The sequence below is a fragment of the Lissotriton helveticus genome, chromosome 1_1 (assembly GCF_964261635.1).
Source record: "Lissotriton helveticus chromosome 1_1, aLisHel1.1, whole genome shotgun sequence".
Classification (NCBI taxonomy): Eukaryota; Metazoa; Chordata; class Amphibia; order Caudata; family Salamandridae; genus Lissotriton; species Lissotriton helveticus.
Genome location: NC_136057.1, coordinates 1,703,681,726 through 1,703,695,390, shown reverse-complemented (window position 1 = coordinate 1,703,695,390; position 13,665 = coordinate 1,703,681,726). Strand labels below are relative to the sequence as shown.

At 42.7% G+C, this 13,665-nt stretch overlaps 1 protein-coding gene across 50 annotated transcripts in view; it reads left to right on the top strand.

Moving 5' to 3' along the window:
* Positions 1–13,665, top strand: part of NACA (nascent polypeptide associated complex subunit alpha) — a 47,762-nt gene that overhangs the window by 17,597 nt on the left and 16,500 nt on the right. For 9 of the 50 annotated variants that reach the window (XM_078689027.1, XM_078689025.1, XM_078689018.1 and 6 more), the window contains 7 exons: positions 396–518; positions 1,267–1,350; positions 1,844–1,966; positions 2,719–2,802; positions 3,303–3,425; positions 6,503–6,610; positions 9,072–11,903. The exons of 10 other annotated variants lie outside the window; for them this stretch is intronic. In XM_078689027.1, coding sequence (XP_078545153.1) covers positions 396–518; positions 1,267–1,350; positions 1,844–1,966; positions 2,719–2,802; positions 3,303–3,425; positions 6,503–6,610; positions 9,072–11,903 — 3,477 coding nt within the window. The remainder of the gene's footprint in view (positions 1–395; positions 519–1,266; positions 1,351–1,843; positions 1,967–2,718; positions 2,803–3,302; positions 3,426–6,502; positions 6,611–9,071; positions 11,904–13,665) is intronic. 31 more of the 50 variants (XM_078689021.1, XM_078689046.1, XM_078689043.1 and 28 more) reach the window with 21 other exon arrangements.

Here is a 13,665-nt window from a genome sequence, read left to right as displayed (position 1 = left end):
TATATGACATTTTTTGTCCTTGATCACAAGGTCTTATGCACCAGCATTCAGTATATGAACTAGCCAAAGCTGTGTTACCCTGCATGGTCACTTGAGGTTTTCGATATTTAATATAACCTGGGAGAAGGTTTTTTCATGGCGTGCAGCATGTACACTGTTATTGATCACACACCACACTTTCTCTTCCATTTGAAGCTGTTGCTTATCGCTAGGTTCCCCTTATTGAAATGGTCTTCCCAAGTGAGAGGCAATGTTTACATCACATAGCTAACCTTTCTGTAATGCCTTGCTCATTCAGTGCTCTACATATACTTGGTAGATGCACATATTCACTTGGCGGGTTTCTTTACTCTTATCTCTTCGTTTCGGTAAATGATTTTCTTCCTTGGCTCCAGCACCTCCTTCCCCACCTGCTAGTGCTCCTGTAGCAGCTTCTGTCCCTGCCTCTCAACCAGCAGCCGCAACTTTTGCTGCAGTGGCAGCAGCGCCAGCTAAAGCTTCTCCGGCTAAATCCACAGGTATTAGGTTTGCACTAACTTACTTTGATGCCAAGTGATTTGTAGTTCTCCTTAATATGTTCTTACATGATCCCTTACGTTAACCAAGGATGTTTGACACTGAAGTGAGTGAACACCTGCATGAAAGGACTTTTCTGCCCTATGCCTTTGGTTCTAGCTCCCTGGTGTTCATTGATATTTTTGTTTGACGTAAGTCTGATCACAGGGCCTCTTGCATGTTCATTCAACATGCACACTAGTTTCCTACTGACGTTAATATGAATCCAGACGTATTTGAATGTATTAGGTGTTCATGCACCAACTTGGGCTGAATTTAATTTTTTTAACGTTATGGAGATCTTGAGCTCGAGAAGCAATTTCATTGACAGTGTGTGTTTTGTTTCTTATTAAATCCTACGGAGATTTCGAAAATGAACTCTCCTTCATGCAACTGTTAAATGACTACTTTTTTTTATTTTTTAGTTTTTTTAGTATGTCAGTAGCTTTTTCCAGGACCTCCCTGTCTTTAACACCACACTTTCTACGCACCTTCCTGTTGGTTCTATTGGATGGCATTTGCACGCCATCAGTGCATCTACAGCAAATGTTCACCAGCATTGCCACCTCTTCGGTCTGCATTGAAGCGACTTCTTGGAAGTTGGATTGCATATGGACTTATTCACTGAGGATATTGTCCAACTTTTCCAAAAGCTCATTATTGCTAGAACTGCTTAATTACTTCCACTTGCTTTTTCATTTTTCCCTGCAGTACCTTCCCCTCCTGCTGGTTCTCCTGTAGCAACCCCCGTCCCTGATGTTTCAGCATCTGAACCTGTTCCTGCAGTATCTTCAGGTATCCTGTCTGACTAACATCCTCCTCACCCTGGTGTTGCTTTATTGGGGTTGTGTGCGGTGCTCCTAATGGAATTAAGTAGCCTGTCTATACATGGCACATTTTGTCCATGATCACAAGGTCTTTTGCACCAGCATTCAGTATATGAACTAGCCAAAGTTAATATGCTGTTTTACCCTGCATGGTCACTTGAGGTTTTCGATATTTAATATGACCTGGGAGAAGGTTTTTTCATGGCGTGCAGCATGTACACTGTTATTAATCTCACACCATACTTTCTCTTCCATTTGAAGCTGTTGCTTATCGCTAGGTTCCCCTTATTGAAAAGGGGTTCCCAAGTGAGAGGCAATGTTTACATCACATAGCTAACCTTTCTGTAATGCCTTGCTCATTCAGTGCTCTACATATATTTGGTAGATGCACATACTCACTTGGCGGGTTTCTTTACTCTTATCTCTTCGTTTCGGTAAATGATTTTCTTCCTTGGCTCCAGCACCTCCTTCCCCACCTGCTAGTGCTCCTGTAGCAGCTTCTGTCCCTGCCTCTCAACCAGCAGCCGCAACTTTTGCTGCAGTGGCAGCAGCGCCAGCTAAAACTTCTCCGGCTAAATCCACAGGTATTTCGTTTGCACTAACTTACTTTGATGCCAAGTGATTTGTATTTCTCCTTAATATGTTTTTACATGATCCCTTACGTTAACCAAGGATGTTTTACACTGCAGTGAGTGAACACCTGCATGAAAGGACTTTTCTGCTCTATGCCTTTGATTCTAGCTCCCTGGTGTTCATTGATATTTTTGGTTGTCATAAGTCTGATCACAGGGACTCTTGCATGTTCATTCAACATGCACACTAGTTTCCTATTGGCGTTAATATGAATCCAGGCATATTTGAATGTATTAGGTGTTCATGCACCAACTTAGGCTGAATTTCATTTTTTTAACGTTATGGAGATTTTGAGCTCGAGAAGCAATTTCATTGACAGTGTGTAAGTTTTGTTTCTTATTAAATCCTACGGAGATTTCGAAAATAAACTCTCCTTCATGCAACTGTTAAAGGACTACTTTTTTTTAGTTTTATTGGGTATGTCAGTAGCTTTTTCCAGGACTTCCCTGTCTTTAACACTACACTCTGTACGCACCTTCCTGTTGGTTCTATTGGATGGCATTGCATTTGCACGACATCAATACATCCACAGCAAATGTTCACCAGCATTGCCACCTGTTCGGTCTGCATTAAAGCGACTTCGTGGCAGTTGGATTGCATATGGACTTATTCATTGAGGATATTGTCCAACTTTTCCAAAAGCTCATTATTGCTAGAACTGCTTCTTCATTACTTCCACTTGTTTTTTCATTTGTCCCTGTAGTACCTTCCCCTCATGCTGGTTCTCCTGTAGCACCCCATGTCCGTGATGTTGCAGCACCTGAATCTGTTCCTGCAGTATCTTCAGGTATCCAGTCTGACTAACATCCTCCTCCTCACCCTGGTGTTTTATTGGGGTTGTGTGCGGTGCTCCTAATGGAATTAAGTAGCTTGTTTATACATGGCACATTTTGTCCATGATCACAAGGTCTTTTGCACTAGAAATCAGTACATGAACTAGCCAAAGTTAATATGCTGTTTTAACCTGCATGGTCACTTGAGGTTTTCAATATTTAATATAACCTGGGAGAAGGTTTTTTTTCATGGCGTGCGGCATGGTATGTACACTGTTATTAATCTCGCACCATACTTTCTCTTCCATTTGAAGCTGTTGCTTATCGCTAGGTTCCCCTTATTGAAATGGGTTTCCCAAGTGAGAGGCAATGTTTACATCACATAGCTAACCTTCCTTTAATGCCTTGCTCATTCAGTGCTCTGCATATACTTGGTAGATGCACATACTCACTTGGCGGGTTTCTTTACTCTTATCTCTTTGTTTTGGTAAATGATTTTCTTCCTTGGCTCCAGCACCTCCTTCCCTACCTGCTAGTGCTCCTGTAGCAGCTTCAGTCCCTGCCTGTAAACCAGCAGCCGCAACTTTTGCTGCAGTGGCGGCAGCGCCAGCTAAAACTTCTCCGGCTAAATCCACAGGTATTTAGTTTGTACTAACTTCCTTTGATGCCAACTGATTTGAATTTCTCCCTAATATGTTCTTACATGATCCCTCATTTTAACCAAGGATGTTGTTCACTGCAGTGAGTGAACACCTGCATGAAAGGACTTCTCTGCTTTATGCCTTTTGGTTCTAGCTCCCTGGTGTTTATTGATATTTTTTTTGCATTAAGTCTGATCACCGGGTCTCTTGCATGTTCATTCAACATGTACACTAGTTTCCTATTGATGTTACTATGAATCCAGACATATTTGAATGTACTAGGTGGTTATGCACCAACTGAGGCAGAACTTAATTTTTTTACGTTGTTATGGAGATCTTGAGAAGCAATTTCATTGACCTACTCGGTCTACTTTTTGTTTCTTATTAAAAACTACGGGGATTTGGAAAATGAACTCACCTTCTTATAACTCTGATATAATACTTTTTCTTGTATTTTCGTATGTCCGAATAGCTTCTTTAGAAGCCAGTTTCAGGACCTCCCTGATGAAGTGTGTTATCTAAGGGGATACATTGTTTTGGATACCAGCTGCTCCTTACACGGAGTTGTTTGACTGTCTTGCAAAGTGACGCCCATTCGTGCGTCTGGAGATCATTCCCCTCTTTTAGGCAGTTAGGAAGTCTGCCTATCGTTAGTGGAGAAAGAACTTGCATGCACATGAACTTGGAACTCCTAATCTGGACATGAACGCCATTAAATTCCCTCTACAGGCTCAAAGAAACACATCTATTCCAAAACTTTGCTCATGCACCACACAATTGGGCAGACTGGGTGGCATACAATTGGCCATTCATCTATTCAATCTGTGAAATGCGCTCCTTGGCAGGAACTGCTTTCCTGGTGCCAAGATGTGTAATAATTGAGAGAACCCGGTGGTGCTTAAGCTCTGCATTGCATCTACTATAATAATAAATAATAATCCACATTTGTAAAGCGCACAATCACCCGTAAGGGTCTCTAGGCGCTGGGGGCCGTCGGGAAGATTAAGCGAGCTATTGCCCAGAGTCACATGGTGCTGGGCTAACCTGCCGCCGGAGCCGGGGATCGAACCCTGATCCCCAGATTCCGGAGTCAGTCGCCCTGGCCACGGCGCCACACCTCTCCACTATGATCAACGCTTAATGTATGATGCTTCGAGGGACACCAAACCATGCAGGAAGTGATGCAGTGGCTTATTTTCTTTGGTTTAGTGACTGGTAATATGGCACACAGTGCTTTAGACCGTCATTAAATACCGGTAACGGGGCAACAAAGTGAGCATGAGTAAGTTGGAAGAATTACAACCATACATTGGTGTTCAACTGGTGGTCATTTGCAATGAAACACATTGTCAAAATACTAGACGCCCTCCTTGCGACGTAAATCTTTTTTTTTTTTTTTTCATTCGTGATTTTGGGGGGAGGGGAGTCCTTGATTTCAAGTAACATTCGTTTTTAATGAATTTTTTCCCACTTTGGGAGATAGCCAGTAAAGTCTCCTCATGCGAATTAGTTCAGATGCTTGGTCAGCCTGCTTCAATTGGTTGGGCTATATTAACTATACCTGCTCAGCTAATGCTGGGGGAAAGCTCTGTGTAAATGCATTCCACATTAAACTGTACAAAAGCAGCACCTTTATTAAAATAAAATGTACATGCAAAATAGGTCTAGGCATTTAAAGAACCTTGCAGTCAGTTCTGTGCATGTGCACACATTTGCACTGGGAGGATCATACACTATCTCACTGTTCTTAATGTGAGTTTGTACTCTAGGGCTGAAAAATTAGGGATTCTTCATTGCCGCAGATACCTTCCTCATGCTCTGGTTGTTCATGCTGGTGCTTCTGCAGCACCAGAATTACTAGACACTACTTCCAGTTTCAGAGATTGTAACCATGTGACTACCTTGTATCGTCACTGCTCTTGGTTTGTCTGATTAACCTCATTGAATTGTGTTGCGTATTGAGTGGTGAAATAGCAAAACGTGCTATGGTTAATAAAAACTAAATGTGAAACTGCACACCGCCTCCCAAACCACAGAAAACTGTTCAATGGTTTCTATAAGGTAGGAGTATATTCCTGCCCCCTACATCTACCCTTCGATTCGTGCCAGAACTGTCCTATAAGAATATTGCTGCAGGGGTTACAAAAACAGCACTTGATTTTTCATTGTTCAAGATTACGTGCATTAATATGTTTAATTCACATTTTTGAGATTCGGACTAAATTTGTTAGAATGATCTTTCTCAAAAAGGGTTTGCCTGGCAGTTGACTTCATCTTATTTACCATTCTGGAAACTGCTCGAAGTCCCCTGCGGGGGATTGAGAGAAGGATGCTTACTGATAAGGAGGCTTGAAAATATCAATGCCCTGGATTGCTGCAACTGCAACCACCACCTGTTTACACATTGAGGTTAAGAACCGAAGAGGACAACAAGGTTCCTAATGGAGATGGGACCTACACCCTCCCTGTTTGCCATACCCCATGATTGAGCAGGAATTGTCCAGAGTGACTTGACCATGGTTTTCATGTGATTTCATCTGTTGGATGTTCATGCTGATGGCGTTAAAAACAAACACCAGGGGAACCGGTACTTGGTTGATGGGTTTGAAGTATCTGGGTAGGGGAATTGTAGTTACCTTTTTGTAGTTGTGTAGCAGTAGATACTTGCTGTGACGTTTTCTTTTAACACGCTCGTCGTTGGTGGCAAGCTTGTCCAGTTTTTGCAGATTTTATGAAGCTGAGGTGCTTTTTTTTGTGGGTGGAATGGGGCGAGGAGTAGAGTTTTCTGGCTAAACTCAGCATTGGCAGTTTGTGTGCATCAGTGATATTGCAGAGCTAGCAATGGTTGCCTTCCCTGCCGTTCTACTTTAGGAGGTGGGAGTTGTCTGGAGTTCTGTGGCAAAGCTCAGACCTTGGGTCGGCCTCTTCACTATCTGGGATTAAGCCAGAGCTGCCAACCAGTTGGGACATGGGTTAGCTCTTTAAAAAATTGTTTTATTTCCTTAACGTTGATACTTTGATTTTGAAAGACTGCATCTTAATCTCGCTCTTGCTCTTCCTTCATCGCCTGCAGTTTCTTCCCCACCTGCTAGTGCTCCTGCAGTCCCTTCTGCTGCAGCACCTGCTTCTACTCCTGCAAAACCTGCCAGCCCCATCTCTGCTGCTCCAGCTTCATCTTCAGGTATCTTGTGTGCGCTATTGCCTCATCCACCCCCATAGTATGGCTTGAGCAGTGTTCAACTGTGTGCGCTACTTGTAATGGAATACAGTGGTGGGTGTTATGGTTTTTCCTTTTGACTGCATCTTTGCATTCAAGGTTTTTCTAGTGCAAACTGCAGTCCTAGCGCTATTTTTCAGACTCTGGCCACTATGTGCCAAACCACATTGCCACCGACTTGCATTTGGCACCGTTTCTGGTAATACTGGATGCCAGAAAAACAATTGCTGTTTGACTGAATGCTTGTGATTTTTCATCGCTAGGGCATATGGTATTTCTGGTGAAACGTGTCTGCAAACTGAAGGAGAGCGACCATCTAAAGGTTGCAGATTGCTACTTGATGGTCCCTTAGTTTCATATTTCGTGCTGGATACGTAAAAGCTGTTTTTTTATGCTTTTGTGAGATGCATTGTTAACCATTACCATATCTGTCGTTATCTTCTCTTAATTTTTCCTTTCTTCTCATGTCTCATCCAACCATCCCCAAGTGTCACCTACTTAATTTTTCTGTTTTTTTGTACCTGGCTCATATCTGTCCTTGCATTGGGGGTTTTCTTGGTTTGTGTATTCTTGTGTTTGGCGTCGCATCTGGTGACATTTTGCATATCGTGCTTGGTGATGGGTCTTGATGGTGCCGGAAGTAGCTCACATAGTGGCTTTTGTTCTGCGAAGGGAAATGTAACTCTTTGAAATTTCTGCACAGTGCCTTACTATTTTTAACCCTTGTATTTAGTTCTATCAGTGGTGGTTGCCCTCAACAAGCGGGTGTCGAACCTCAGAAGTTAGATCTAAAGTTGTTGGTTGGAGGGACTTTGTAGTTGCTATGGATGGCAGTACAGTAGTAACTCGTGGAAGAGTTTTACTTGTACCACAAGGATGGAACTGTCCAATAAAGTGTTCCCAAAGCATGCCTTGATTGTGCCACTCTTTACAATTGTCTTTTGGGTGGGTGCACTTCAGAATCGCTGAGGTGCATGTTGTTGTAGACACAAGTTCAGTTTGTCATTGTGACTTTTTCTGGTTCTTCCTCTCAAATATTTTCTCTTTTTTATTTGAGGCCAAAAGTGTCATTTGTGTGTGTGCAATTTTATATCAAAGGGGGTGTATTCTGATTTGTCTAGTGTTAGGCCACCCACGCTTATTTTGTGTTCGTCTTCTGAAATTTGATTCTCTAGCCATATGCGTAGGCTTGTTAAGTTCTCACTTGGTTGTGAGAATACAACTCCCCAAATGTAATCTAGGTAGATGTTCATATTAAAATCCAGGATGTAGAGCTCACCAAATGTAGGACTGTCGAAGCATTGTGTTTTCTCAATATAGTTTTTTTAATGCATGCAATAATCCATACGTTTTCATTGGTCTTAAGAAATGACACTAGTATGGATGATTTGTTTTCATGTTGAGGGCTCCTTTTCCACATGGTAAATTATTATGGGTAGAAGATCAAAAGTATACTCCTATTTAAATGTCGCAGTTAGTAGCAGTCTTTGTTTGTTTGCTTGGTAGGTAGTGACTGCATAAAGGTGGAAGTAGTGAATTTTGGCACCCTATTTTCTAGTTTGTAACCAATTTGAATGCCGCAATGCTAAAATATGAACTGTTTTTTGTGAATTTCGTTGATTTTTATCTTTCTAAACTTTTTATATTTGGTGGTCCTTAAGAAGGTGAAAACGTATATCTTATTAATGTTTCGTCGTGGGAAGACCTTGTTTTTAAAGCGAGACGACATTGGAATGAATCCAGCAGTATGTAAAAGGACATTTTGAATTCACTGGCCACTCTCATATAGCCATATCGCTTTACACCTAATAGCAGTGTTTTTAAAAAAAAAAAATAATAATTTTGTTTTTACTTTCGTTTGTATCCCAATGATAAGTGGTGTTTTTGCACTTTTTCCAGTACCAGTTGTCTTTTTGGTGCTACTTTTAAGTACTTGATTTCGCAGCTGTTGGTATATTTTAATGTAGTCTGACAGCGTTGAACTCTCTTAACTCATTGTTCATGCTGGAGGCAATAGTGAAATATGTTCCTATGATTCCAAATATGTACGATTTGCACAGTACTGATTTTGAAATGTCAAATGGTCCCTAAGGTATTTGGCCACAAAATAAACAAGCAGTTTCTTTAAAACATAGATATGCGTTTGCAAGTGTGCATCATCCTGTATTTTATGTAATTTTTGTGTGTGTAAAAGAGCTATTTGGGCACCAGTTTCACAAGTTACTTTTATTTTCCGTGAGTTTTAGGTAAGACAATTAATGCACGTTAACTATCTTTAGTGTATTTAATGGATTACACTATATTCCTTGAGTGAATAGCATGTATCTGATTTCATTTTGCTCGCTTTCTTCTGTTTCCCCCTTTTATCAATCCTTTTTGAAAAATATTGTTTCTCCTTGCCCTACCTTTTCTTGGGGTTTCAAAGCTGTTGTAGAATCTGGTAGCTGTCCTGAAAGACAAGAATTGGCAGCCATTCAAGCTCCTGCACTATCTGCATTGCTTGCTTTTAACCCCATTTCCGAGTCCCTATCCCAGGGCTCCACCTGCGTTGCACCTAACCATGCTGCTCAGCCAAGCTACTGTCTGCCAAATGAGGCCCTTTTGGCAGCGATGCCAGCATTGGCAGCTGTAGATGTGGTTGCTGCTTTCCCTGTCTTCCCGGTGGCTTGCATCACTGACTCTCCAAATCATGAGGACCTGAGTCACCCTACATGTAGTCTGGGATCTTCAGACTTACTTGACTGCTCCTGTGATCTGGATACTCTTCTTGCCTCGTCAGGTGTTGCCTCTGTCCTAGAGCAGAAAAGTTCAACAGATGAGACTATACAGGATAGAATCCAAGATGCTTCTGGTGTAATAACCACTCCAAGCAAAGGGGATCTTCCCAATTTGAATGATGTCCAGAAGGTAGCTATGGCCGAGACTCCCTCAGAAGAAATTTGGAACACTTCCTTATGTGATGCATTAGTCTCAGAGGTTGCATCCACTCCACAGCAGGGCCTTTCAGATCTTTCCGAATCTGTGCTTATAAATGCTTTAACACTTGAAGCAGACCTAAATGTGCTTTATTTGGAGGGCAGTGCTTCTTTGAAAGATGTCTCTATTCCAGAGAATGATTCTTCAATGACCGATGCTACAGATGGCACACCAACTGATGCATCTGCTCAGAATGCAAAAGCTTATGGTAGCAGTGCAGATTTTTCAGACACCACCATGACAGAGGTCCTTGCACTTTGCCAGCACGATTCCTCCACCCAAGCAGGAACATTGCAGTTGAACCCCAAAGGCATGCCTGTCACTTCAGAAGTTATCCCTTCTTTGAAACTGGTTCTGCAAACTGCAATGCCAATAAATGCAAATACTTTTAGTGTAACGGAGAACCCAGTGCCTGAGATTCCAACTGAGACGTCCTCTGAAGAGGCCATTGCTCTTAAACTTGCTTCCATAGGAGCTAATGCACAGAGAACCGTAGAAGTTGCTGCAAACAATTTAAACGCACCCTCCTTAAAAGGGGTTGCTGATCCGACTCGGCTGGTGGAATCTCCAGTAACCCCACATTCACTAGTTCAAAACATAGCATCACTGGAGGTTCCAGCCTCTGACGTACATGACTCGATCACCGAACAGGGTTCCCTAGATCGTGATGTTTTAGTTTCCCTTGTACACACTTCAGAAGAAAAGGCTGCTCAGATAGTCTCAGAGCATCCTGATGCAGATTACAAGCATGAACATGGTTGTGTTGCACCAAATGACATCTTGCACATTTCTGGGTTAGTGGACGTTTTACCAGCCACTTTAGTTAAAGTCTCCAACCGTGCTGTAGTAGGCACCCAGGAGCAAAAGCAACCTGTTTCTTCAAGTGATTCTTCAGAGTTGATGGGCACACAGAGAACAAGTGAAGTTTTAACAGACCTAGACGCATCGGCAGAGGCCCCAGTTCGAAAAGAGACATCCATAGGGAGTTTAGTGCCAACCAAAGCCATGGCTTTTGCCCATCCTACATTGAATTCTAGGTCAGGCGTGGTTGCAACTCCTGCAATGACAGAAAGTGGTGTTTCAGTGCCAGAAAATGGTTTTAAACCAAAGGAAATTCCTGAAGTTTTCTTAATGTCGAAGAAAGGTTTGGAAGTACATACCCCTCTATTGCTAAAGGCTAGCACCATCCAACATCTAGACTCTGTTAATGCCCTGCTAGTACAAACCAAAACTGACCCTACTCTAGAAGATTCAGTGTGCCCCCCAAATCCAGATGTTTATTACAGGGAAATGCCGGTCACTCCCTCAGTAGTGCATGCTACGAATGCCAGCAACCCCACTAACAATTTTTCTGCCATATTGCAAGTCCAAGATCAGACTATGTTGAAAGATTCTGTATCCCATGTACCAGATGCATGTACCCCAGCTCCTGTCACTGATGCCAGTTTGCTTGCTGCTTCTATGGAGCCCTGTGATACCAAGCCTAGCTCCTCTGCTTCTCCACTGGGTATGCTGGATTCTCTAGCAGACACTGTTGCTGTCACTGTGCTTCAGGCTCCGTTACATCTTGCACCAGTAGCACACAACTCTACTGCAGATGCAGCTGATATGGAGTTGACCCTTAAGATGACACCATGCACCCCAGACTCTTCAAAGCCCATGAGTCAAATTCTGCATGTCTCCACAGATTCGCCATCTCTGACGTTGTGTGCTGAGCAGCTCGCTCCTAACTTACCTGCTACGCCTCATGATGTTGGGCACCCCTGCACCTCTGCCCCCATCATTAACAATGACTGTTATAGTCCCAATCTGCTTCAGAGTGATTTGCTTTCTGATAAAATCTCTTCACCTTTTGATCCGCCTAACATTTCTTCTCCAATTCTTCCAGCTAATACTGCTATGCCTATTTCTCCTGAACCTACTCTTCATCCTCTCCCAACTCCTACACTGATACCTACTGATCCTTCATCAGCTAAACCGCTAATTCCTCCTCCTGCTTCAGCAACTTCTCTCCCTGTGCTTCTTAAACCATCTCCACCTTCATCTGAAGTGGCACCCTCCACTCCATCCAAGCCTTCTGCCCTCGGACCTAAACTGCCACCTCCTGATGCTGTTCCTGCAGAAGATGATGATCTACCACCTCTGATCCCACCAGAGGTACCCACTGAAGAGTCTCCTTTCCAGCCAATCCTGGTGGATATTGCTTCTCCCAAATCGGCAGTGCCTTCTCCCAAGGCCCCTGCACCGCTGGCCAAAGAAGCCGTGCTGAAGAACGACAAGGGTATTTTGCCTCACGATTGCAGTGTGCATGGAGTTTAAGCCACACTGAGGCTGACTGCAGAGTACTAACTCTTTAGTCCTGGCAGAGCATGAGTTATTTTACTTTGTTTATCCAATTTCTAGATTGATCAGATGTACCTGTGACACACTAACGAACGTAGAACAAAACCAGTTCTGTGTGGTTTCCAAAGCATTGCAGCACATGGAGTTGTCAGTACACTTGGCATATAGGGTTAGAAAACGAAGTAATGTTGCTCATTGATATTTATTTTCTTTGCTCGTGTCCCTTCTATTGTGCATTATTTGAAAATACTGCTAACCTCCTTACTGTATCAGAATCTGTATGAGTTATACATTCGACCAAAGATTCATACCTGAACAGCGCCTAGTTCCTTGGCCACATTCCCTGCCCTACTACTTGGGATCCCTTGATTTGGAAAAGGAATGACTTGGGCTTAATCTTCAGGAGCAGTTGAAGGTTTTTAGTGTCTGAACAGCCTCTCCATTCCAACTTGGTAGGCATATCATGTATACGATTCTTCTATTGTTGAAGGATTGGCCTGCAGTGGGCTGACATAGTGAAAATATTATCTGGAAGGTGTGAGCCTGTTTATTTTCCCCACACAAAATAGACTGGACTGGCTCTTCCCTTCAGTGTAGGTGTGGTTGCTGATTCCAGTACCTCGCCTTCATTGTAAAATATTCTAGTTCGGTTCACAAGTCAGTCAAACATGCGGCGACCCAGCAAATGTAATCTTGGAACATCTATTTTGGTAGCTACCACATCACCTAGGAGAGTGACCAGGTTGTCACCAGTCTTTTGCAATCAACAATTCACTGTCACAGCTGCATACTGTTTCATGGAGACCAAAATGTTTCATTGTTGATTACTAAAGTGCTGTCAGACTTCATATTGGTTACCTTATCTTCCTGTTTTTTTTAGTCTAGAATTGATTTATCAGGGCAGAAGACTCTTCATTACAAAACTTCAAAAAAGTATCTGAAATTGTACCAGGGTAGAGCACCTGTTTCTCAGGCGTTTGTCGTCTGTTAGGTAAACTTTTGCATCCCAAAGTAGTGCTCCCAGAAATCGTACCTCCATAATACTCGTACATAGCCATTTTTTTTCAGCTGAAACAGCTTTTAAATCTGTGGTTTTCACATAAGCCTGTGTATTTGGAAGCCCATGGGCCATCCAGTGTGAGCCCTTGAAGTGCTGCACCATGTAAGCCAAACGCGGGCAGAGGAGTTTAAATGGTCTTTTAGAACGGGTTTGCCTAATTCATGGCCTGCTCCACTGGCCATCCATGTTTCTCTTCTTATTGTCTACACAAGAGGCTAGACACAAGTCATATTATGCTCTTAGCCCTTGACGCTTCAATTCTCAGCAGCCCTACCCCAGAACCCTGACCTACTCCATTATCGGTCTAAGGGCCGCTAGTTAGTTAACCGGGATGTGTAGCAAGGTATTTGTAGTTTGCAGGGTGATTGGCGATTGCACATGCGTTTGTGACTTTGGTGCATATTTCTGCCACAGTTTCTGGTACATTAACAATGTATCAGTATACTCATGTTGTGAATGTAGAGGACTGGGAACACTTGATGAAGGCAGAGTTCTTTATTTTAATTTTAAGTGACTTTCTCGCACATCAGTGTTCCAACTGGTAATTGTGCAGTAAAGTGGTAGATACATTCTCTATTGTAGTGTAATTGCATTTATATAGTGCATACTACCTCTGACGAGGCGTCAAAGCTCTTTTTCG